The sequence below is a fragment of the Nyctibius grandis genome, chromosome 5 (genome assembly GCF_013368605.1).
Source record: "Nyctibius grandis isolate bNycGra1 chromosome 5, bNycGra1.pri, whole genome shotgun sequence".
In the NCBI taxonomy this organism is placed as follows: domain Eukaryota; kingdom Metazoa; phylum Chordata; class Aves; order Nyctibiiformes; family Nyctibiidae; genus Nyctibius; species Nyctibius grandis.
In genome coordinates, this window is record NC_090662.1 from 59,010,998 (window position 1) to 59,036,929 (window position 25,932).

Sequence of the window (25,932 nt, forward strand, 5' to 3'; positions counted from 1 at the left end):
GCTTGGTCATAGAATCATAGAATGGTTTGGGTTGGAAGGGACCTTAAAGATCACCTAGTTCCAACCCCCCTGCCACAGGTAGGGACACCTTCCACTGGACCAGGTTCAAAGCCCCATCCAACCTGGCCTTGAACACTGCCAGGGAGGGGGCATCCATTTGGGTTTTTTTCCCTTTCCATTGTTTGAGAGGGGGGAGGGTTCATCCTCCTCCATGACTTTCTCAGCTTTTCACCATTCTCGTCTTGTAGAGTATGTTCATGCACATTTAAGCCTTTGATCACTCCACCGAGTGAATGAAACGCTTAGGCTTGTATGGAGTAGTGAACATGAATTTATTGCTTAGATCAAATTTCAGCCCTTTATATAGTGTTACAGTTTAGCTCAGCCTTCCTGTTATGGAGGTAAGACTGAAGAGTCTTAAAAACTGGTAACCTAACAGTATAATTTCCGGGTGCCTACATTCATTTTTAATAATCATGGGTTTTTTTTGTTGTTCATTGTGGAATTTCCCAATCAAATCTCTTGGTCTACAAAAGAACTGCCATTCCAGGCAGGTGCAAAAGTATGTTTTGTTGTGGTGTCCTGTCTCCAGCAATGGCCAGGAGCAGTTCTTTGGAGATGTGTAGTAAACCAGGCGTGTACAGAGTGCTACTTGCACACATGCTCCCTTCTTTCAGCAATCACAACTTTAGAGTAGTTTCTCTTGCATCACTGTGTTTAACAAGCAGTGGCATACCTATCCTTGATGAATGTCTAATCTGTTTTTGAACTTGTTTATCTTTTGGCCAGTGCAGCATTCTTTGGCAATGACTTTTATAGTTTAATTATTTGTTGTGTGGAAAAAAGCAGTTTTGTTTTAAATTTAAACGTGTTATTTGCTCTACCTTCTTGGAAATGGCTAAGAATCATTCCCTTATGCACATCATATTTGATTTTGTAGATTTCAATCCCCCTTCAGTTACCTCTTTTTCAAAAGACTGAGTATTTTCTCATATGGAAGCTCTTTACGTTCCTAGTTGTCTCTGTGGTCTGTTAATTTTTTTTCTGAACTGTTATATTCTGTTATTGATAGGGTGACCAGAACAACCCACAATATTCAAGATGTTAGGACACTATAAGAGTAATACACAGACATAATGGAGATTTGGGTTTCATTATTGTTATCCTTTCCTAATAACTGCTTATGTTCTAGCTGTCTTTTTTTTGCAGTTGCAGGGACTGCATGATGTTTCTGTCCAGGATGACTACTAATACCTTCCCATGAGTACTAAAAGCTAATTTAGAGTCTGTCATCATGTATATGCATAGGTGAAAATATTTTCCCCATGTGTATCACTTTGTACTTAACATTAATTTTCATCTCCATTTTGAGATGAGAGATTGTAAGATCTTTTTGCAGCTCTTTATCATCGGTTTGAGATCTGACTGCCTTGGATAATTTTGCAGACTTCGCAAGTTTTCACACCTTTTTATTCACACCCCACCCCCCCACCCCCCTTTTTGAGAGTCTGTCAGGACAGTTGAATAGCTTAAGTGTCTGCAACAGGACCTTAGAAATTGTTACTGGCAAACTATTCCTTGTCAAAACTAACCATTTATTTATGTTCTTGTTACTTTCTCTTTTTCCTTTGAGTTGAGGGGAATAGAATGCTCTGTTCTTCATTTCAAGTGCTTCTGTTGTACTTTAATCAGTTTTGTATGTATTGGATAGGATTTCCCTTTATTAAGACATTTTTCAGTTCTTGTATTTCTTTGGTGGTGTTTTTCCATGCCATCCATTTTGAGCTGCAGCTTCCCTTTGTGCTTCAGCAGCCTGTGCAGCACTGCAGCTCCGACTTTTTACTGTGTTTCCTAATGCAGCTTTATTAGTATAGCATCTTCCAGATCATTGATTTCTCTGTTTGCTGAAATCTTGGAATCTAAATTTGTCCTTAGTTTCTTGAATTGAAGATAGCTGCCCAATTTTACTTCAGTGACTATTTTCCTTTATTATTACTTGATTTGGTTGCTACAGGAGTATATCTTCATTGGCAAGAAATACCTTTTAATAATGCAAATTTAAAGGATTTTTATCTTTTTAATTGTGGGGTTCATTTTTCTAATATTATGTGCCAGGTTTTAGGAGAACTTAAATTGTTTGACAGGAAATGGAAACTAATAATTCTGTATCCTTCAGTACTGGTCGTTATCTCCAGCCCCAGTCACATGAGCAGATTTTTTCATTAGCCAGTGTCTGCACATCAGAGTGAAAGTGCTGTTTTCCTCTTCTATTTCCTAAAAATGTCTGCCCACCCTGCCCTTTTTTCATCTCAATCCTTTTTTGCAGCAGTCTTCCAAAATAACTTTTTCCTTTCTCCTATAGCAAACAGTACAAATACTTCCTCGTTTTCCTCGTAGCTTGTTCGAGTAAGTTGTCTCTCTGCATCCTGCTTTCCAGGAAAGAGAACGCGGCTGCCTGCTGCTTCTGTTGCCCTTTCGCCTGGATATTAAATCTGAGCCTCTGCTTAGCCTGCCAACTGTTTAATCAGAAATAGTCAGAAGGCCCTCCTTCCTAATATTGCAGCTGACTCTGAAATCCTCATTATCTTACATCTGCATTTGTGCAGTGCAATTATACAGAAGCAATTATTTTCCTAAAAGCTTATAATTTAAACAGACGGAGGAGAGAGTATGAAAAATGCATATAACATGTAAAGAGAAGACTTGTATAATTAATGCCACATATATTTTCATTTTTTGCTTGCTTTTCCTTTTTAGTAACCTTCAGTTGTTGCTTTCCATTTTATTCCGTTTGTGCGTTCTTGATACTGGTATGCAAGAAGAGGGAGAACAAGGAGATACCTAGAAAGCAAAGAAAAAAAAAAAAAAAAAAAAAAAAGGAAGAAAACAGAGAGCAAAGGAAAAACTGGTGCTTGAAATAGAGGAAGCTAGAATGAGTCCTGAGGTGGGCGCTCAACTGAGCGATCTGAAAGAAGCAACCAGTCAGCAAGAAAAGACTCTTTGGATTATAGATAGTAGAAAATATGATACAGTTGCATCTGTTGTGGATGTCCTTGCTTAAACTGCTTTGGTAAATGTTCCACAAGAAAGATGGTGGAGGCATCATCTGAAAACAGCTTATATTAGTGTTAGATGGGAGCAATTAATTTCTGCTTTTGAGTAACTGTTCCTGCTGCTGCCCAGAATATGTTGGAAGGGCTAGTCCAGTGACTCCTGTCCTTCCACCAGCAAAACCCTGTCCACTGTAGGATTCCAGTACTCCTGGACAAAGACATTATCTCTGTCAGTGCAGAGCCAAAGAGAGAAGAGTTAAGTTTTACTTGAGCAGCTTGGGGCACTTCTTTTCACAAGCCTAAGAGCTTTTGCTTGGTTAGGAGGAGGAAGGTAGGTAGCTCAGGACACGTTTATGTTATAACACCTATGTGGAGTTGGGTACAAATCTGAGGGAGGCAAAAAAAGGTACCCAAAAACCACACCCCTATTTATTGCATTTAGAGCAGCGTGCTCTCAGAAGAGTTTACTCTTGCAGTGATGAAGAAATACAAATTGCAGGGGAAAAAAAAACAACCCTTAAAACAAAAGAAATATAGCTAGTGGATGTTTTAGTATTTTGAATGAATCAGAGTAGCTCTGCCGCCGCTGTGGTAGCTGTCCCCCGACTGTTCACACTTCCAGGTTGGGTGTTACTTCATTTTGGTAGACAGAGAATCATGAGCTGTAGTGAGGAAGAAATGGGCTGCTAATAGTGTGGCGAGGTAGCGACAATGTATCTGGCTTTAATACTATTGATAATTTAGTTCAAGGGATGGAGTGTCTCTTCTAAATGGCACTTTTCAGTCTCTCCAGCCTATTCTAAGTGAGATGTATGTGCCTTGTGGCCAGAGATGAATTGTGGAGATAGGACCTCTGAATCAATCCTTGCTGTGTGGTTGTCTTTTTTTTTACCTCTTTTTTTTTTTTTTTTTTTTTTTTTTTTTTTTTAATTTAAGCCAGGAGTTGATTAGGTGCCTGGCAATGATTACTATCCATTGGCACCTCCCATTGGGAGCACACTCCAAGTACCAGCCTTCAGCTCTTTCAAGCAGGGGAGGTTAAGCAGGCTGCTTACTGAGCAAAAGGAATTTCTCTTCCCATGAGAGCATGAGTGCTGTTTCCCTGGCTAAGAATGCTATAATTCCTTTACAAGTGACAAGCAGGCTGCTACCATCTGCTGGTGAATGGCTGCAGGATGGTGGAGTTTGGGTGAAAATTTGCTCATGGACCAAAGAGAATGATTACTGGTCATTAAGTCCAGTTCACACATTTCCTGTATGAAGTTCTGTGATTTTATTTTGGTTTTAGAATGTTTTCTAATAGTAGCGCACATATTTTATTTTCTTTTTGTTTTGAAACATAAATACATAAGATAAGGGTATTAACCAAAGCCACAAAAAGTACCAGCAGGAACTATGCATCTTTTTATCTTTTAAGGCACAGCAGTGATGTCTTGCAAAAGAAGACTGCGACCATCCATAAATTTTTTAATCACTTTATTCTGTCTTTCTAGAAACACATGGATCTATTTGGAAACCACGTGGCATTAGATGATGGTAGTCTCTTGCAAAGATTAAGTGATAGACTCCTAAGTTGTTTTAGAACCATGCGGCTTTGTAGGGTGTCTGCTTTGTTCAGTCACTCTGTGGTGTGTCAAGAAGGAAGAACTCGAAAGAAAAGAGTAGTTATTGTGTATATGGTTCCTTCAGCTTCCCCTGAAAGAAGCAGATGGTCGGGGATCCCAGGGGGTAGAAGAAATGGGGCCATTAGACTGTCAGTGGCTTGTGAAAAGCAGAAGCATCTGCCAGAATGGAGACTTGTTCAGCAGCAGGGGAGCCAGCAGCAGCAGATGATCTTTGCCTTGAGCAGTCAATGGTATTGGTATTGTAGCCCACGGGGGAATTGCTGTTGTGGGTGTAGCTGCAGGTAACCTTGGCAATAATCTAGTTGGTCTGGCAGACTGAAAAAAGGGGAAATGAAGGCTTGATGTTCATGCTCTGGCATCTTAACTATCCACTTTTCCTGTCTGATCAGCCCTAACTACAACCGATTTGAAAGTATTCTGTACCCATTCTCAGCTGAGCAGCGCTACAGGCGCCCTTAAAATTCGTTAAAATGCCTGTTGTGTTTCTGCTGCAAGCTTCAGAATAGCAAGATGAACCACGCTAGATGCAACAAAGAATAAGTTCAAAGACTAAATTAACATTTGGAGAAGTATCAAAGATTTTGCTAGGGGTCTTCTTGTGGTTTCAGTTGCATTGCACAGCACACTCGTAAGACATGCCTTTTTAGTGTTAAGAAATACTTTACGCAGCTTCAGTTTAATCTCTGCTGCTCTAGTTCTTATGCTCATATTGACTGCTCTGTACAGGACACAGTGTTCCAGGGAAGAATGACCTCTTCTGTCGCAACAGTGTGATGGTACCTCAAAGACGAGATAAAGTGGGGAGGACAGAATGCCTCTGAGGAGCAAAACTAGACATTCATATCTGTATTCAAAAAGAATAGTCAATTTGGGTTCTGTCCTGTTAGAATAATTAATCTCAGTCAGCCACGTGTAAAAGCGAGAATAAAGCATACAGGTAAAGGGCTTTGGTTCAAAACTCCTCAAGCTGCACTTTGTGAATGTTTGGCATAGGTGAATCTGGGACTACTGCCAGTACATAATATTCTTCTAGGATTGACTTCATAGCCAGGAAAAGACATTTTCTGTACATGAAACTTGGTTTTACTCCCGTGAGAGAGTGAATAACATTGCAGTTTGGCTAGAGGTCTGTATGTTTTGGTGTGCATTTAAATATTGGTTTAGATTTATTTTTTTATCTTTGGAAACTAGCATTCATGTTCTCACAGGCAAAAATAAGCTGCTTGGGTGTGTCTAGGCCTCAGGGACACTTTCCTTACGTTGTAAATACTGCAGTAGTTTGTCATGATACACATTCACTGCTCAGAAGATAAACACGGTTTAATAGGAAGCGCTGAAGATCAAGCTCAGGATGCTTTGGCATAATCTAAAGGAGAAGGCAGTATTCAAGACTGTGGTTGCAGATGTCATGAGAACTGATGTCTCACAAGTTTTTCTGTTACTTGCATCGGCTTTGATTTGGAGAGGGCCACCTGGTTTATGGCTGGAGCTAGTTTTACTTTCATCCTCGTTCAGTTGTTTAAATACAAACTATAGTCATCTCTGCATAGCATAGAATAGTAGGAAGAGCAATGGCTGTTAGATATTCTCAGTGGTTTTTTAAATACTGTGATCAAAACCCTGTTTACTGTGCAGAGCAGGGAACTTTGCTGTGGCTGTTATCTTTGGCAACGTGTATTCTGCAGACCTCCACTGCCACATGTATGTTATTCAGGAATGTGAGGAAGTGTGGTCTAGCTGATGTGGCCATCTTGGCATATGAGCCTCCCTGTACAGTAAAAAAAAACCACTATGCTTTTGTCCAGTGCCAGGTGCACTGCTGGTTTGGCACATCTGTTCTGTGTGCTGTACAGGTGTAGCTTGCTGATAGGGTTAATAGAGCACATGTAGTGTGACACTAGCTTTTCCAATAGAAAAAGAGTTTTTAGATCATATCATCATCTCTCTGTGTGCAGTCAGTGACCAAAGGCAACTTCTTATAGCCGAAACTCAAGGTGAATTGTAGCAGTTATAAGAGGCTTTATTGTGGTGTTGGTTGTATTTATCAGGAAAACCAAAATTCCTGTGTTTCTTAAATATAACTCAAAAGTCATTGTGGGCCATCTTTTCTCTGTCAGTAGTCTATATGTATTTTAATTTTTAAGTAGTGGTGGTCTCTTAGCCTTCGGTGGTTTCTGTCAGATGTGCTTTTTTTCTGTTTAGAAGGGAAAAATGTCAGAAATCAGCTTTCATCAGAACATTAGATTAGTTAATGAAAATCGCTTACTGTATACATTCAAGAAATAAAGTTGCTGTCTGAATGAGATGCACGATAGGCCTACTTCCTTAAGTCACTCAGGATGAAGTAAATGGGTGAGTGGCTTTCATTCTGCTGCATTCACATCTGTCTGATAATATGGTTGAATATATCATTGACCAGTTGAGGTAATAGGATTTAAGTAATGAAAATTGAATGTGGTCATCAGATGAGTCTTACTCCTTTGAAAATAAATGTATGAGAATCTTTCTAGCACTGCAGGCATTTATTTTGGAGGTGGGCCATTTCTGTGACGGTGAGGTATTTTCCCTTGATGGCATCTTCTGCTCCCAGTAAACCTTTTTTGGTTACCTGTGAAAAAATATTCAGCTTGGCCTTGATCTTCTTGGACTGCTAGTGATAATGAAAATGATGTAACCAAATTACTTTTACACAAATGATGTCTTCTAAATCATTCTTTGTCATGCTAATTCTCATTTGAAAGCCACTGTGGATTCAAAAAAGCTCTTTTTCTTCAATTTTAGCACTGATGTCGTTGTCAGGTACTGAAACATGGGCCAGTGAAACAGATTTGAGAAGTGTTTTAGTTTCTTTCTGAATGGTTAGTTGGAACTTTTGGTATTTCTTGCCTGGTTAGCACAACTGAAAAGTTTGTTATTTGAAAGAGCTTATGTTGTTGCCTATTCAAAAGGCCTTTCTTTGTATGGTGTGGAAAAATACATCCTAACATTGTGATACTCAAGAAATTTGTGCTGGAATGTGGTTGATAAAATTCCCAGGAAAATACAGATATTTGGAAAGGTGATTGCAGTCTTCATTACCGTTTCTTGGTTTCCCTTTCAGAAATGTTCCCATTGCCAGGAACCAGGAGCCACCTTAGGCTGCTACAACAAAGGCTGCTCCTTCCGATACCATTACCCATGTGCCATCGATGCAGGTAAGAACAAATGACATGCTAACTGTATTTCATGTTTATTCAAAACATCTGACACAAGATAATTCCAAGGTACTTTACAATAAAAATGCTGAAAAATGGCATCAGATAAACAGTGTACTATAATGCATGGGACAAGATGGAACTTGTAATGAAAAAGAATCTACCTGAAAGTGCAGAAAAAGCCTAGTTTTGGGGAATGCAGCTGCAGTGACTGAAATTTCGCTGCAATATGAGAACTGACCAGTCTTTTCGTGTGAAAAATGGAAACCCTTTATTAAAAGGGTGCAAGTAACCAGCAAGGCGTTTTCTCTTTCAGGGTTACACTCCTATGGGTAGGCATAGTAATGATTTCAAGTGCAAAGTGTTTGTAAAATCATTAGTACCACTTGCAGCACAACCTTCCTTCTCCCTCCTTAGAAACATTTCATCCAGGCTCTTGAGTAGGTCCGATTTTCATCATTGGACAAGCTAATGGTTTGGATGTTATGCACTTATTTCCTCCTTTTGCTCAGTGACCGGAGGAAGAGACTGGAGTTCTGTGCATGCATTTGCCTTTAGAGATGAATTGTCTCCCTCATATGAACACAGGTTGTATAGAAGACAGGACAGTTGGTTGCACGATTAAATGTTATTATTAGAGAGAGAAAAGCATGATTAAAATGTTATTATTATAAGTCTGGAAATTAAAACAGAGCGAAAGGTTTGGACTCTGCAGTTCTCTGAAAGGTCTCACCTTTTGAGACTGAAGGGGGAGGGTAGAAAGTAATGTTACTTAAGCTGTCATAACAAATTACAAAAATTACTGTGAGTTTTAAATTATCTACAACTATGACCCTGGGGTTGTGATTTGGTGTTTTGTGTACAATAGTGAAAGTTTTTCATGGACATAAACTTTATTCTTGGGTAAAAAATCCCAGCTCAGATTGAATAATGTCCCACTATTCTAGGCCTCTCTAAGTCACTTCTATCATACAAAACTTAGTCAGATAACAAGCAGGTAAGGATTCAAGATTATAACTCGACTGGCAAATAATTGCAAGCTTTCCTGTTTGTTATCCCACTTCCACAGCAACCCACTTGTTTCACCACCTATTTTATGCTGGTTTTCAAATGTTGCAGTATTTGAAGTAGGTATGCTCATTTCTGAATGACTGCATTGCACCTCTCACTGTGAAATCCCACCCTGTTGGAGCACCACATTTTATTCTAATAGAAATGTTTTTAATGAAATTAATATTGCAGTGGAATACTACTAGTACCACAGTATAGATGGAGAATCCTTGATTTTATATTAAATAAGGTGTTAAAGAAGTATTATTCAGATTGCAAAAATCACACACTCAAAAAAATTGCCAGAAATAAGGGTGTCTCTGTAAGTTTAATTTTGATCTCTTATGAATGTATCCTGTAAGATAGTAATTGCCTTATTAAAGACTGACATCTGCCACAAGGCCCTATCTCAGCCTGTAGGATGAAAGGGTACTCATTCGTTAACATATGCTGTCCTCACTGAGTCTATATTTTATTTACTGCATATGATTCTATTTCAGTTCTGAATGTGGAACTGTGGAATTTTCTGTGATCATCTCTGTCATGCCTAAGAGTTTCATGAACATTAATAAACTTTTTATTTACAGTACATTTGAGAGACAGAATCATCAGATTTGCGTTCATGTTGTGTTTAGAAATTTGTTTCTGGTTTGTGACCTGTCCTTTTCAATACCATGAAAAAAACAAAGTAAATTACAGTGAATGTTCCAAATAGCTTAGAGTGCTTAATTGGAATTCTTGTGTTACTAGGTACAGTATGTGTTCTAAACACAAGTATCAAAATTAAGATATTGTCCTTTTTCTTCAGATATGCCTTCTTCATTAACTCTACTCCACTTCAGCAAATGCAGTAGGATCCTCCAGATGACAAATTTACTGAACTATCATGAGTGATGCCCAAAAGCGGTTCTGTCATGCACAGAAAAGGCAGTGTCCTGTACAAAAACTACTATATATCACACTATTTAGTCCATATTAAATGTATATAATATGTCTGCCATATAGTATGTAGAAGTGGGCTACATTAAATTTGGCTTTTCCTCTCATTTGTCTTGACTTTGCAACCTTTGAGGTTTTTTTAGAGTAGCTTTTTGTGTTCAAGTTCCAAGGCTACGCTTACTTCATTTTCTTTTAATTTTGTTATGAGACATCGCCTTGCCACATGGCCATCTGTCAGAGTGCACCATTCCAAGCTGATTTCCCTCCTTTGAGTAATATGGCAGTAATAAATTGCAAGAGCTGCACAGAGATGCAATACTTGGACTGAGAGTTTCACAAACATATTTAAATAATAGCAGAGGAGTTGGTGAAGCTGGTGAACCTCTGGTTTCACTCCAGGAAGAGTATGATTTAGTGAGAACAAAGACTTCTTTTTGTTTCTTTATGCATTTTCCTGTTTCTTCCTCTTCAATCTGTATGCGTCTGATATGTTCTCCACTCCGGCTCTTCATACCAGCCACAGGCTCTTTATCTAGTTCATCTCAGGTTCCTCTTCTCAAATTCCTTATTTCAGTCTCTTTGTAAGACCCAATTCTCCCTACTCCTTTCCAACTTTTCCTTTGCCCAGTTTTCTATCTGTCATTCTGGCTTCCTCCTCTCTGCTCTTATATCACCTCCTCCTCTGCTTTCTTGGTTCTAGCTCTGTTTTTCATCTCTGGGCTTCTTACTCCCGTTTGGTTCTCCTAACTCAGCTCCTTGTCACACTTAACCCTCCTAGCCCCAATTTGTTCTTGTATATTGCCCTTGATCTTCTTCACCTTTCTGTGCCTTATCCCACTAGTTTTTAGTCTCCAGTCTTTGGGCTGAAGTAATCCTGGTTCAGTCTTAGCCTCCTTCTGCTGGCACTCAACCTCAATTCCCTACTCCTAACTTCTACTAGGACTAGTCTCATAATCTGGCTAGCCTCCACTCTCTCCAGTTCCAGATTTCCTTTCTCAGTAACATTTTCACTTCTACTGCCTTCTGGGCCAGTGCTTCTCACTTTCCAGTTTTGAAATGGTCACTTTCTTCCTTCAGGCTGCCCAAGCCTTTGAAATGTCCCCTGACAGCTTCAGTGCTTTTGGGTGTGGTGCTTAACATTGAGGCCAGAAGTTCATTTACAGGAAAGACCTGTTCACGCCCAAACAGAAGCGTATTTGGTGGAATTTTCAAAGGACCTAGCAACTAAAATCTAAGAAGCCTCTCCTGAGGATGTGCAGATTAAAATCCCCATTCCTCCTTTCAAAGAGTTATATGTGCTGATTTTGTGGTAAGCTGGCAAGGGCATGCCTTGGCTAAAATTCAGGTCCTGATGAAAAATCAGGGTATGTTAGAGCTTTTCAGAGAAAATTTGCTGGGATGTTTAACATGAGCAGAACAACTTTTTTCCAAGAAAGAGTTTTAAGGAAAGTGTTAGGCTGCTTTATCCAAAGTTTTCAACCAAAACAAATAAAAGAGCGCAGCTTGAAGTAGCATCTTAGCATTCAAAGTTTCAGCCTGATGGTATAACAGTAAAAGACCTTGTTTGCAGTTGCTTTATCTTTGGGTGTAATCAACCTGTCTTAATCTATAGCCGCTCTTCCAATAAATCTGTATAAAATAAATAAGCAAGCTATATAGAATAGGACTTGATTTTCATTTATGCCCAAGCAGAAAATGTAGGCTTCCTTGAGAAGCAAATCAGCATTCTTTTCTCTTTCCTTAGCCTGCTGTCTGCCTATAAACCTTTTTTATTGGTTATGCAGTGCTGCTGTCTTTCCTGTAATGAATCAGATACAGATATTTCTCAAGTTCCTTGAGCTCTGTGGTGGTTTCATTTGAAGTCAACCGTCCTGCTTTGAAGGATGGTGCCACCTTGCTTTATTGAGGATCTGGGACAGATCCATTCTGAATCCTCAGAAGTTTGTACTGAAGTTTACAAGGGCTCTCAGGCTTTTGGAATATGTATTGACTGGTTTTGTATCAAAAAAAACCCTGATAGCATTTGCTGGAGTGGTTTTAGGGTTTGTTGAGTCATAAACACTTGGTGTTTGACTGAGTTACTGTAGCATCCCTGGAAGTGACTATGCCTTAGCCGAGATGAAGTATGCATGCCATACTCCTAGGCGGTTGCACTGAGAGTGTGTTCTTACCTTTGCATTGGTGTGGGTTAGAAGTTAGTACCCTGTCAGTTCCTGTGCCTCGTTTGAAAGGCAGTACGTTTTTTGTAAAGGTCTGGAGGGTGAAATATCTCAAAACAACTTCAGTTGCAGCGCTGAAGGCTGGCCCTGCGGTGCGAGCTGGGCTCTGGCTTCTGTACCGATGGTCGGCTTCCAATCCCACCCTGGTGAGGAGCCAGGTTTTGCACTGCTGTGGCTAATTGGCTGCTGTGGAAGGCACGTGGCTTTGTAAGCTGCCAGTTCGTACATATGGATGCTTTTATGTAGCCTAATTCAGCCTTCCTTTTAATCTCCTTTCATACAAAGTAATCTTTGGCAATATAGGGTGCAAGAGAGCTGAACTCCTCCTAACTATTTGCGTAAAAATCAACATCAGTAGTGCCACTTAAGTAATTTTTGTATGGAAATTACTGTGGTTAACATTGTGTTTGGCTTTTGTCTGTCCAAATTTATGAAGAGCCTCTGATGTCTCAAGATAACTTAGTGGTATGGATGTCTCCTGGAAACAGGGTCTTTGTTTTTTGAAATTTTGTATCCTTTCCCTCTGCTTGTTCCTCCCCCACTTGGAGTCAGATCTTGATTGTTGCAGCACACTTGTCCCCCCAACATGTATCATGGGCAGTTTCACATACAAAAGATTTTTGACTGTAAATTAGGAAAAGACTAACGGCAAAATAAAACGAATTTTCAGAGAGCAGAAATCCTGTGTGTTCACAAGTATCGTTAAAGATGAGTAACAAGCAGAACACAGAGGGAGAGATAAAGCGTGAAGCTTACAGAAGAGTAATTGCTTTTATTAAAAATGTTTTAGGTTTTCCCTGACTACTTTATGGAGAAAAATTTGTGCAAACAAGGACGAGTCTCAGTTCTTTTTTCCGTTCTGCCACAATGAACTGGTCATAGCTATGTGTCTGGTGACTTCATGATAAATTGTAGTCTGTGATACAAAATACTTGGAACTGCTAACTGAAATCCAGGACAGCTTTAATGATGAACAAGTTTTGCCTTATTGGTATTCAGCTGGTTTTCTACAGTGGGCTGATGAAATTTTTCATAGTTGTCCCTTAAGAGAAACAAAAAAAATTGCTATTAATTGGATCTACTATTAGTATTTGCAAGAAAAATGCCAGCTTTAGTAAGAAATTGAGCTCCATGTGCAGATCAGGCATGAGGTGCGAGGTTTCTGACAGTTCTTCCTGATTCTTGTACGATCTTCCTTTCTGATGTACTAGCTAGAGAACTGCATTCATTACCAGTGTTGGGTTTCCAAGAAAGAAGAAAACTTTCTTCTTTGTATGTGTATGCATTTGATGATTGCTCTGTATATTTTTGATGATTGCTGTATTATGCGGTGATAATTCATGCTGTAGTCTAGATGTACGCTTCCTGCCCTTATAATGAGACATTTTATTTATTTCCTGTCATTTGCTAATACCGCATTTGAAGTTATCTGTGGCAGGATTAAGGGTTTTACTCGCCTTTGCTAAAATCTCTCAAGTAATTTAGCCTATTGCATGCTGCTTCCCTTTGATTCAGGCCAGAGGCATTCATGTTGAAACATAAGTGTTTCATAGCAGAGCGATGCTCTGCCAAAGCTTGGGTGTCTAGAAAGCTTTTCCCTCAAGCTTTAGTTGCAGTCTCCTGCTGTCTGCTAAACTCTTCCAGCAGATTGAAACAGCAGGTAGTGCTGGTTATGCTACATACTTAAGAGCGTTTTAAATTAACACATTTTATTTACCATTGTGCTTCTTCACTTGCTAGCTATTTGGGTAGGTTGGAGCAGACAGGAGGTCACAAGCACCTTGCTGAATTCTCACGGTGTCAGTTGCAGTGAGGGTGGTGATGGTGCTTGGACCTACTAAGGTGGTGATGTGTAGGTATATTAGGGTACGGCGACCGGAAAATCTCGGGCTGTAACGGAAGGTAGGCGTGGCGAAAGGAGCAGGATGTGCAAGTATCGTGCGAGTTCGTATGGGACAAGACAACTATATAAGGCTGTTGCGCAGTTTAAATAAACGCCATTTGTTGCATCCTCACATTGGTGTCTGTGCTCAATGGCCCTGGGGTGCGGATAGCCTCAGGCCAGCCAGCAACCGAACGGAGCTTGCCGCAGACGAGCGGCAACAGTGATGGTGCTGGGTCAGCCTGGCTTTAGTCCATGAGGCAACTGGAAAGAACGATGTCAGAAATTTGGGCAGGTTGAGAGGTGGCCCTGCAGTTCAGGGTGCCCGGGGGAGGCAGCTGAATTCTCTTGGGAGAGTGCTTCTGCTTTTTGACATGGCTGTGAGGGAGAAATACGGGGTATCTGGAAGGCACAAATGGAAGGCAGAGAGCTGGACGGCGATGCTCCTGGTGTGGGCATCGGCCTGAAGTTCTGGCGGCTGCTGACTCAGCATCCCTTAGAGACATTGGGGTGGGGGAGCAACACTTAGGCTGGCAGTGCCACTAAAGAAAGGCTCTTCAAATTACAGTATTGCTAAATGTCTTTCTAAACAAGCAGTCCTACATGGGTCCCCCACTTTCCATAACAGATTTAAATCATTAATTAAACTATTTCTTAGATCATAGAAGCTTCACATACACGAGTCATGGAAGCAGATCCAAGAGCAGCATGAGTAACCTGACTATCAAATGTAGTGTCAAAGTGTAAACTGATCACTAGGAGTTGGGATTGCAAATAAACTGTCATATACACCCATACCTAGAGACACACACCCCCTCTCCCCCTGATGTTGGCAGGGACTTGGGGTGAGGATGAAAGGCAACAATTTTCCTATGCAGTATAAAGCAGGGATTGATTGTCTGTTCAGACGGGATGAATGCGTGTCTTCCTTGTGCTGTAGCAAGGAAGGCTGGAATAGCTGAAGGGGGTTGGGATACAGGATTTGTAGACTTGCTGATGTGATTCTTACTCTATACAGAGGACTGGGGAGACTGGAGATGCTTGGACTTGGCTTGGTAATCCAGGCAACATTGTCACTTGGAGTGTTTAGTAATTTTATTTGCTAAAAGTTTGAGGGTGGAAAGGATGAATCTGCTAATAAGATAGTACTCCTGTAAGAGATCTTTGAATGAAAAATACATACCTGTGAGGCAAAATTAACACTTGATGTATTATTCAAGTTGGTTTTTATTAAAATAGTAATAAATTGTTGTCTTCTGCTCCTCTAGATTGTTTACTAAACGAAGAGAATTTCTCAGTGAGGTGCCCCAAGCACAAGGTAAGAATCATCTCCTACATTAGACCTGTTTTTTGCTGCCCTCTTGTGGTATCTAAATTTAGGTTAGTAATTTTATACCTGGATAACATCTGTAGTCAGAGATGCTTTTAGATGAATTCTTCTGTGATGTGTGCTTGTGGTATATTCTGGGGGCAAGCATCGACTTGAGAAGCATACAGAGAGTTTAAGAAGATAAATTAAGTTTTTGCTCCATCTGGTCAGTTGTTCTTTAGATCCTCGATGACTCTTTAGAAAGCCCAGCTTCATTTCTTGTCTTCTGTGATAGAATCAGTACAGTGCTCACTGTTTCTGTTTGAGTGCTACATTGAAACTGGTGGGTTTTCTCCTTGGATTTATTGAGGATGTAAGGAGGAAGAAAAATGGCTCGTGGAAAAGTTTCTGCCAGTTTTTGGAAACACTTAGACTACGTCATGAACCAATGTAGTGATGAACCTGAAACACCTTGTTCTCGTTTAGTGGTAGTAACTAGAGTGAGTCCTACCACGTAGCCTACAATTTATCTGTTTAGTTGTTCTGTAGATATTTGACTCTTCAGAAGGCCCTTTATCATTTTTGGTGATGAATTCAGCATGCTGCTCTGCCCAGGGTTTGGGCATCCTTAACTGAATGTCCCTGGAACCTGCAAACACAGTGGTGCTAAGAGCTGGACTGCTGTTGCTCTGTGCGTATGGAAAGAGGAGACAAGGCAGCCAGTGCATGCTTTCTTATACATATAAGCAGTATGATACAATGCTGGGAATACCCCTGCCAGCCCATAAGGGAGGATACATCTCTGGGAGGCTATGGATATCAGTCCACCAGTTTTAAATGCTCATAAGTATCCAGAAAAATGGCTATTCTTGTGGCCAGTTGGATACAACAGGAATTGTGCAAGAGTGTGGATGGTATCTGCTGGAAAGTAAATGATAATAGGGAAGAATTGTGTTGCTTCCTAGCAGGGATAAGTCTCCATTTATTCCTTGTCTGCAGATCTCTTCTCTGCCTAGAATTAGACTGACATCTGGTGGTCTTTTGTCTTCATAGATTATCTTTAATCTGTTTTTTGTCAACATACAAGAATTAGTCTCATGTTCCTTTCTGGATGTTCTACCACAATGTGGTGTATTTATACACATGTATTTCAAATGCGCCTGAAGATTCTGGGACCGTTCAGGCTGTTATCCAGCACTGGCCTACTTTTCATCATATAAAAGAAAATAAATTATTCTGCACGATTGTGGAATAATGTTGAAAATGTACAGCAAGCTTAAATTGATGCATTAATGCTACACAAACCTGCAAGTCTTGCCAAACAAAAATGGGAAGGATGAGCTTCCCTTACTGTGGAATGCAACTACCTAAGTGCCACTCTCTGCCCAACTTTGGATACTTGACTAAAGAAAACACAAAGGTTACGTCTTTGAAGGCTGTCTTATTTTTGCTGCCCGTTGCTTGAAGTATTATAGGGAAACATAGTGTTAAAGATTTTCATAGCTGGCTTGGGTCACTGCTGCTGTATATAAGTACTTGCAGTAATGGTGCTCAAACCGTGAAAGGAAACAAACATTTTACAGAATCCAGCCTCCCAGAGAAGATACTGAGCAGGCACATTGGTTTCTAAAGTAATCTTGGGGGGCGGGAGGGGGAAAACTGCCAGTTAAATTGATAAAGGTACTTCATGAGGCAATACAATTTTGAATTTTATTCAAAACTATCCCACTGCAGATCATTTTCTGTGTTGCGTCAAAAATGGAAATTCAACACCAGCAGCCTTAGCAGCCTTTCTTTGACACTGAAGTTTATTGGCTTTTGCGTAGTAAAGACATGAATCATTTGTTTGAAGTCAAGCTGAGGTTTCTTTGCTTGACTGTGACTCTGCCCTTGCCCTGTGGTTCACTGATCATTACTGTCTTGTTCCAAATCCTTCTGCAGGGCAGAATATGGGATCACCTTGCTCCTTCCCTTGTAGTGGCTGGAGTTCCAGCCTGCTGCAAGGCAGGAACAGGAAGGTTGAAAACCATGGCTCTCGAATGACTGGAGAACAAATTGTATCAGTTTTTTGCATGATATGAACATGAGCAATTGAGAGGAAGAAAGACTTTAGATTTAGACCATTTAAAACTACGCTTTTAGGTAACACCAGTTTAACATTAGTAGCTAATTAGTAGCTGTCTAATAGCTCATTCTTCTGTAGTTAAATGGTGGAAGAACTAACTTCATAAATCTACTAACACTGAGTAAGTCCCCCGGTGTAGTTAGTGCCTTATCCTTTTTCGGTTCGTGCCTCACATCGGTAAATACACCTCATCATAATAAGTGGCTCCTGGAGAGCAGAGGTGCTTCTTGCCTCATTAACTGCGCTTGACGCTTCAGGCATAAGCAAGCTAAGTTCAGAGGGACTGGTCCTGCCTATCCCTGTGCTCCCCAGTGAGCTTTCCCATTTCCTTCTGTCAGCATTAATGCTTCAACCATCCATGTCCTGAATGTGCTACTTTTGCAAAATAGCGGCTTTTATCACAGGGAAAACGCTGTCTGAAAACTAATCGCCTTTTGAAGGGTTAGCTTCCTCTCGTAAATCCAACTAGCTGTGTGTCTGTGTCGAAGCAAGTGCTGTTGCAACAGAACTGATGAGGATGCCAAGGCACTGAGGAGGATATAAAGGGGATGGGATACCTCACCTTTTGGTGGCACTGCAGTCTTAGATTGTCTTAAGCCATCTGTGGAGCAATTTTAAGTGAAGTTTCTCAGCTTGTTCTACCTTTGTGTGTTAAATTCTGTTTCTTAAAATTAACCACACTTTCATATCCCAAACTCTTTACTTTTGCGGAATTGCCTGCTTTTGTCAGAGGGAAAACTGTCTGAAAAATCTGTCTGGTTCCAATACTGACTTTTCTTTCTCTCTCTGTCTCACCTTCTGTATGTTCACTTTCCCTACCCCTGTCTTCCTTTTCTCCCTCATTTTCTTTTTCCTCCTCTTGGCTTGCTGGTTTGTCAGCCCCTCCTTCCTTGCTCTCTTCCCTCCTTGCAGAACAAGATGGTGAAAGGCAGCCTCAGCACAGAGCAGTCGGAGCGGGGGTGAGGGGGGAATTGTACTCCTGGGAATGGAAATAAAAGCAAGCACAGGTGAGTTGGGGAGAGTTCCCAGTTTCCATCTGCCTTCTTCTGTGGCTCCTTTCCTCCAGTGCCTTCCCCATTTCTATGAGAAATCAAGATGCTCTGGTGTATATTCAGAAAATTTGTAATAACCGTTTGTTTTTTTTTTCCCTGCTACCATTCTGTTCAGGCTAGTGACTTCACTTTTTTTTTTGTATTTCCGCAGCAGTTCCTTCTGTTTAGTGGTGAGAGGCAAAGCTTGTTAGCTGTTACAACTGCCTGATTGCTCTCCCAGCTAAACCAGTGGCAGAAATCTCCTTTCATATTGCCATGATTATGTCCATAAGGATCTAAAAGGTTTTTTTCTGTAAGTCTCAGAGTAGTTAATAGTAAGCTTCCATATAAATAACTAAATTCATCAAAGTATCTTAAATTTTATATGTAAGGAAGAATCAATAATACCGATGAGTTCAAGATTATTGTCGTCTTGATCCCCTTTTTTCTGGAAATGTAAATACAGGGATAAGTAAATTAATCTTACCAGGAGCCCATTACATTCCTTTCAGACCAGCATTTTCCTCTATTTTGCAAACAGACATGGGTGATAGAAGGTGGAACTATATCTACAAGTGGCCACAATTTCATAAGTTTGTAATGTTTACTCTGGTCCCTTACCTCCCCTCACTCTGGATCCAGGGTGGGCTGTAGTTGCTGTAAGTCAACGAAAGGCAGCAGTGCTGTGGAAAGCAGCAGTTATGCTTTTGTGCCCCAGCTCCCTTGCTGCTCTTCCTTCCTGCCTCCTCCTTTATCTAGTCCAGCATTCATACAGTCGTGTGTGAACTTGGTGGGGAATTCAATTTGTCTGAAAATACACTTTGTCGTGTTAGCATCTGAGTTGGGTAATTTTCCTAATCTGGCTCACTGTGTGGCTGGACAAATATCCTGGCACAAGGAGAGAGTAGCACAGAGGTGGGAGTTAGCAGCCAGGGAGTGGGATGAGATTGGGATGTCTTACTTCATTTCCACCAAGTGCGTTGCCATTCAGTGGCAACAGGGAGGTCTAGACAAAATAAGTGTTTGGTTTCAAATTAATACTTACTGGCACCCTTTCCTGTAAACTGCAGCCCAAGAAGGTCTCTTGCCTTCATTTCACTGCTCAGTTGTGTTTCTTACTCGAGATAGTTGCTTCTCTTTTTCTTGCAATCATGTAGGTGAAGTTGCTCTTTCCTGTCAGTTCTCTGAGCTGATTATAACAATCCCCTTCACTCACTGCTGTTCCCTTGCTTCCCAGGCACCTCTCTTACCTTAAAATCTTACCTGTTAGTCAAGTTAAGTAATTGTGAAGTGCTTTTAATGGTGTTTTCTGTGAAGGATGAGAGATTAATCAGAGAATTCTGGTTTTTAGTGCAGTAGCAGAAGACAGGTAGTGTTTCATATAAACAGTTTGTAGACTGACTGCTGACTTGGTTTAGCTCTGCTGTGTTCTGTGATTTTTCATTTGTGACTGCATTCTTTCTTGGCTTTGGAGTGTTATTAAAACAGTTACCATGCAAACAATATTTAGTGTTCATTATTTGAGTAACTTTTTCCTTCCATGGTAAAGGTCATGGGGATTCTTTTAAGCTTTTCTTTTTCCTTAAAGTGTAAAAGGCAATATTAATTCATAATGTTAATACAGGGTGATAGTCTCACAGACAGGGCATCTGTTACAACTGTTTAACACTGGAGAAGTCTTCTCAGTGATGATTTTTTGGGCCATTTCTTTAAGGTGCTGGTGAACATTACTATGTCCCAGAGACCTTTACGCAGCTGTTTCTTGCGTTATTGCCCAGTGCTAATTCTTTTATATATCACAGGAATGTGTTAGCTTGAGACCTTAGAGGCTATGCAATCTCTGCACCATGTTCACTGTGTGCTCTAAACATCTTTCTAAGGCATCATTTCTTTCCAAATTCGCTTCTGCCTCAAGTAGTTCTTATCTGAAGGTCTTATTTAGCCTCCACCTTCTGTTGTTGAGAATGTCTTAAAGATTAAGTTCTCCAACCTGACTTTGAATCCTAAAATAAAAACTATGCAAATCTAAAAGATACAATTATTTAAAAAAAAAAATAAAATGTTGCTGCAGTGCTGGTAGTGCAGGAGCTGCCCTTCTGCTGGCATTAGTGTAAGGTAGAATGGGCACTCAGCTGTTAGATTATTGGGCTGGTTTAGTCCTGGTTCACTCCTAGGCCCAGCAAGTTAAGAAAAATCCTGTGTGTTGGATGACATCCAGGCAAGTCAGTGTATTCTGTCTTTGTTGCTTCTCTCTCCCTGAGCCAGTTGCCTCTAGAACATTTGGATCAAATCCAGATCTGGAGAGTGACTGTGAGAGTGAGTCTGGTGCTCTGGATCTTGTCCAGGAACGGGGAAGGACTCTCTCTGTGCGGTGAGCCCGTTTCCTCCCTGAGGCAGTGTCTAATGCTCTGGACCGATTCCAGGCATGGGCAAGCTGCAGTTGTACAGGAGCCAGAGACAGCAACACAGCCTTGACACTCCTTCAGCAAGGGCTCACAGTTGCACAGTAATGAATACCACAAAGGTCAGCTGCCTGAACTCTCTAGGAACCTCCCTCCTTTCCTCTTTAGCTGTAGCTCCATGGCTTACCCGTCTGTTTTTCATACGTACGTGCCTGACTCTTTCTTCACCCTTAGCCTGGCACCCCTGTATGAGGAGATATTTGCAGCCAAGAGGTAGGCTTGCTGGGGTGTAATCTAATTGATGTGCTGATAATCAGAACAGGATTGACTTCTGTATCACACTTACTTAGGGTTTCTGGAGTTTAATTGCCAGCTATGAATGAACATGGGCGTTACATCGTTCCCAGGCACACCTCTAATGCCGTTAACTGCTTTCCATATGCGTCGCTATGTTGTGAGCTTTTTTCCTTTTCCCAAGCTCACTAGCTGGTGGGGAGGGATTTATGTCAGTTATATCAAAAGGTTAACCTTACTAAATAAACAAATTTCCTCAGGGCTCGCTTGTGTTATGGGAGAAGGAAATAAAGGAATATATTATTTCAAGCTTTTCTTTCTCAGCTGTGCAGATTAAGAGCGAGAACCGTGGCTTAGAGAAATGAAATTTTAACTGTGCAGTTTCTCTTTTGAACTGAGCCTCCACCAACTTCGCAAACTCCTGAAGTTAATTTTCTCGCCTCAGAGAATTTCTGGACAGGGAGAATGAGCGTGCAAAGCACTTGGACATTTCCACATTTGTCTGGAAAGACATCACAAGCTTAGTCCTTCCATGAACTGTCCCTGCCACCATAACCCAGCAATTAGAATAAAAAAGCAACAGAAAGAAATATTACCTGACCTCCAATTATTTTAACTGCAGCTTTACCTTTAACTTGTGAAATCCAGCCATTTCCCAGATTTGGTTCCTGCAGCGGGACTCCTGTAATTTTGATACCGGTTTCACTATGTGCTACGTATTCACTGAAAACTGCTGTCAGATGGTAGCATGGTGGCCTGTATGGAAATACTTTGGGTCCAGTCCCTGAGGGGCAGCGTGGTATTCCAGCAGCTGTCGTCACATTTGAATGTGCTGGCGCCCTCTGTTTCCAGTTTTCATAGTCAAGATAAGGAGCAAACATGAGGCAAACGAGCTCCTTTTTGGCTGCTGGAGGTAGCTGTTCTGTAAGAGTGCCATGCTGTTGCCATGGCACAGATAGTCCTGTCATCCTGGACCTCCTCCGGACCTGGGCTTGTTTCATTTTCTGCCGGTTGTTAAACTAATACTTTTTATCATGTGGATTTGCTTTTATGAACTACTCACCATTGTGCTTCCACATGTTTTTAGTCCTCAAAGCTAAAGAGCTCTTGGTGTTACTGCTGTGTTAGGCTGCTGAGTGGGTTTTTCCAAAGCCTGGGGGGCGTGTTGGCAGACGGAGGGAAGGAACCATTCCAATATTCCTGTTTCACTTTGTTTTTCAGGTTAGGCTGTTGAGATAAAAAGCAGTGGACATTCGTGACTGAATGGAATCTCTCCCACTGTGCAGCCATGCCCCCTCTCGACGTGCCTGCCAATGCCAGCACTTCCTTCATAAATTCTTACATCACACTCAAGATTGATGACATCACAGAATCTGACCAAGGAGTCTGAACCAGCTGTTTCCATGGACACAATCTCCATAGTGACAGTGGGGAAGGGGAGGGGGAAAAAGGAAACAGGTGGGGGGAATTAAAGAGGGAGGGATAAATATATATATATATATAAAGATCTATTTTTTAGTCTTGAAAGACTTTGTTTTAAATGAAAGGTGCGCTATATCCCTTTTGATGCTTATGATTAAAATTAACAAAACCCCATATAAATTAAAAAATAAAACTCTAGCTAAAGTAAATATTAAATCCAAAATCAAAGCAAGGCTTGTGGAGCCTAACATTTTGTGGGAAAGAGTAGCAGAAGTGGGAGTACTCCAAACAGGACTTGTCTCCCTTCCTCTTGCTTTGTTTCTCACAACATCCAAGGAAGTTCAATTTTAAAAGGCAAATAAAACCATGATAAATTGCTTGTAGGGTGTGAGAGGAAGGCTTGGATGGTTGCAGGTGATGGGGTGTTAGTACTTGTGTATGCGGGGTAGGGAGGTTATTGTTTTTGAGAAACACTATATATTAATAGTGGAAGCTTGAAAAACATCTGAAGACTCTTAGGTCATGAGACTCAATGAAGTAAGAGGTAGCTGCTGCTTGCTAGATCCCAAATACCTTGCTGTTGTGGGAACGTCTGTACCACACAGGGGAAAGGAGTATCTGCCCTTTGTGGCAACAACATGCACCCCCAAATCGTTTCAAGAAAGCTGCCTTCAGTTTTGAAGGCAGGTGAGAGGAAGATACGGTTTACCTGGCAGATTGGGGAGCTGGAAAGGAAGTCTGAATGTTGGTGGAGTCAATGTATCTTCAAACTGATCAGGAAAATCCACTTAGCCCTTTTTATTTTATGTTTTGCTTTTCCTAAGGAAGGAAGAGGGAATGTCAGTGTAAGAGCCTACACTATATGGTTATTTGGGGTGGTTTTTTTTGTAAATTATGTAATTTTAAAACATTTGGATTTAAGGAACAACAACAAAATAATAATTTTTTCTTGTTAAGGCCTTAAGAAAAGGGGTTAGTGCATCTTTCAGGGGTCACTCTGCCATTGGAATAAAATAGCTGTTTCACAAACAGTTTTATATAAAAAAAGCTTAAAAAAACCAAAAAAACTAATAAACTTCATTTTAACCTTGTCTCCTTTTGTTTTGTGCGAACTTGATTTGTTTAAAAGGACAGAGAGACAGTACTATCTGCTGCTTTTTGGTTTCTTTGCCTTCATCAGTTCTGCCTTCAGTGATGACCTTCTGAACTGGCCCAGCAAGAGGGAGACCACAAAAGCTTTTAAAAATTAAAGCTTAGAATTTGTTTGATGTTCAGAGTTAACAAGCCAATGACTGGATGAATTTTCTGTTCGTGTGAGTTGGTGGTATTTCACCAGGTCACTGACTTCTTTCACTCCTAGGATGGTAGCATATCCTTGTGATATTGAACAGCGTGGTGTTTACTGGGAAGTCACTAGAGAGAGGGATCTAACCAGCATGACCTGGATAAAAAAATGGGGTTGATATTGTGGGGAGGGAAGAACTATTTTAAAAAGTTATGTACTGGATGCTTGCTCAACTACTCGCATTTTGGAGTATTCAGCACATAAAAAATAAAATCTATGATAGCTCATATTAAGATATCTATTTTAACTCTATTTTTAAAAGATCGATTTAAAGATTTGGGAGATAATTTGGCAGTTATTTATTTCTAGAAGTTGCTACTCTCACTGATAAGTATTTGGAAAGAAAGGGCAGTCTTCTGCTTACTCCTTTCCCAGTAGCAGCTACTGAAGTTAGTATGTCCTTCTACATTAAGAAATAGACCTGTTGTGATAAATGTCACTAATGTGTCCTGAATTGGTGCTGAAAATATTTAACTGCTGGTGTAGTCAGAAAAAAATAATTTTTAGCATAGTTAATGTGATTGAGTAAATGACTTCTTTTCAACTGAATAAAAATTGTTTTTTTTTTTTTTCCTAGTGTCTGTTCTATTCTACCTGTTCTGGAAAAAAAAAAAGTTACTGTTACTGCATTGATTTATGTTGGTGAAGAATCAGCTTTGTAGTACTATGACAGCAGGGGACCGTGTGGTGAAACTGCTGAATTTGATACTTTTGGCTCTTCAGGGTGGTGTCACACAGGGGAGGGAGAAGGTTTTTGGGTAGCTGGGAGGGTGTCTCAGAGGTTTTCCTTGTGAGTGCTCATGGTTATTGTTGTGGAGATTCAATAGCTCCTCCTGCACCGTGGTTGGAAAGTAGTGGGAGTCATGTAGAGCAAATAAATAAAAGGTACCACACTTTACTCCATGAGAAATATTTCTCAGTGGGGAGTGCCTAAAACCCTTCAAATCAGCTGCCGCTTAGCCCCTCATCAGTGGTGTTGTCAGAGGTAAGGGGTGTGCTCTCTAGTAGAGAGAGGTCTTGTGAGTTGGTCATCTTTGTTGGTCAAGTCTTCACAGAAACCAGAGCTACCACGATTCTCTAAAACCAAGCCAGGAGGAATCTAAAACAATGTGTAATGGCTTCTTGGGAGAACCTGGGAATGATCCAGGAGCAGTCATAAATCCAGTTGGAAATAAAAATTTATTTTGGCTCAGAAGATATAAAATGCCTGAGTGGATTCTGAAAGTGGTTGTACAAAATGTTTACCAGCTCCATCCTGCAAAAGCAATTATCAGCTTGATATCACAGATACCCCAAACTTGACAGAAAGAAAAGATTTTTGAAAACTTGGCTAATTTAGAACTTGTGGAGCAGAAATGACCTGCAGCAGGACATTGAAATACGGAGATTGTGTCAAGAAGAAAATGAGTGGTCTGCCAGCCACTTGGGAATTACCTGTTTGGATGAGGAATGAACTAATGAGAGTTTGGATAAGGCGGCTAATTTTCAAAGTGTTTCTCCACACTGACTCCTATCAGGATCTCCGAAAGGAAAGAGGCTTACACCTGCTTCCTGGGAAATGTACATGATGGTTCAATAGTGTTTCCAAAGTGTGTGGTTGCCATTTAAAAAGGAGGCTCCAACAACTAACCTGAGTGAGTCGACACTGCTGAACAAGGCGAAAGAAAAAGATGATGTTTTTCCATAAAGGATATGCAATGGATTCAACGTGCAAAGGATGTCTATCGATATGAGCTGATCAGTGTTCAGCTGGAGATGAGGATAAGGGAACTCCTCCTGCAGGAACTGATGGAGGCCCTGGGATATGTACAGCAGGCGTATCTCGATAGCAGGAGCTCCTGATTGATACATTCATCATGGATTTTTATTGCATGTGAAATCTACACTTGGAAATCCAAGGCGCAGGCTACTGTGGAGTTTACAGAAAGATTGTGCAGCACAGGAGAAAGAAGTTTCAGCTGCCACTGCGGAAGGTGGTGGCTATCCTCGCTAACCTATGTATCACATAGGCATAGGTGGGAATTTTACCTGGGTTTGCCATG

General features: G+C 40.7%; 1 protein-coding gene across 6 annotated transcripts in view; it reads left to right on the forward strand.

The window, feature by feature from the left end:
* Nucleotides 1-22,556, forward strand: part of TCF20 (transcription factor 20) — a 135,074-nt gene extending 112,518 nt beyond the window's left edge. For 3 of the 6 annotated variants that reach the window (XM_068401961.1, XM_068401962.1, XM_068401963.1), the window contains 4 exons: nt 7,779-7,872; nt 15,231-15,280; nt 18,276-18,403; nt 22,345-22,556. In XM_068401961.1, coding sequence (XP_068258062.1) covers nt 7,779-7,872; nt 15,231-15,280; nt 18,276-18,359 — 228 coding nt within the window. In that variant the 3' untranslated portion in view covers nt 18,360-18,403; nt 22,345-22,556. The remainder of the gene's footprint in view (nt 1-7,778; nt 7,873-15,230; nt 15,281-18,275; nt 18,404-22,344) is intronic. The other 3 variants (XM_068401964.1, XM_068401965.1, XM_068401966.1) reach the window with 3 other exon arrangements.
* Nucleotides 22,557-25,932: the final 3,376 nt, after the last annotated feature.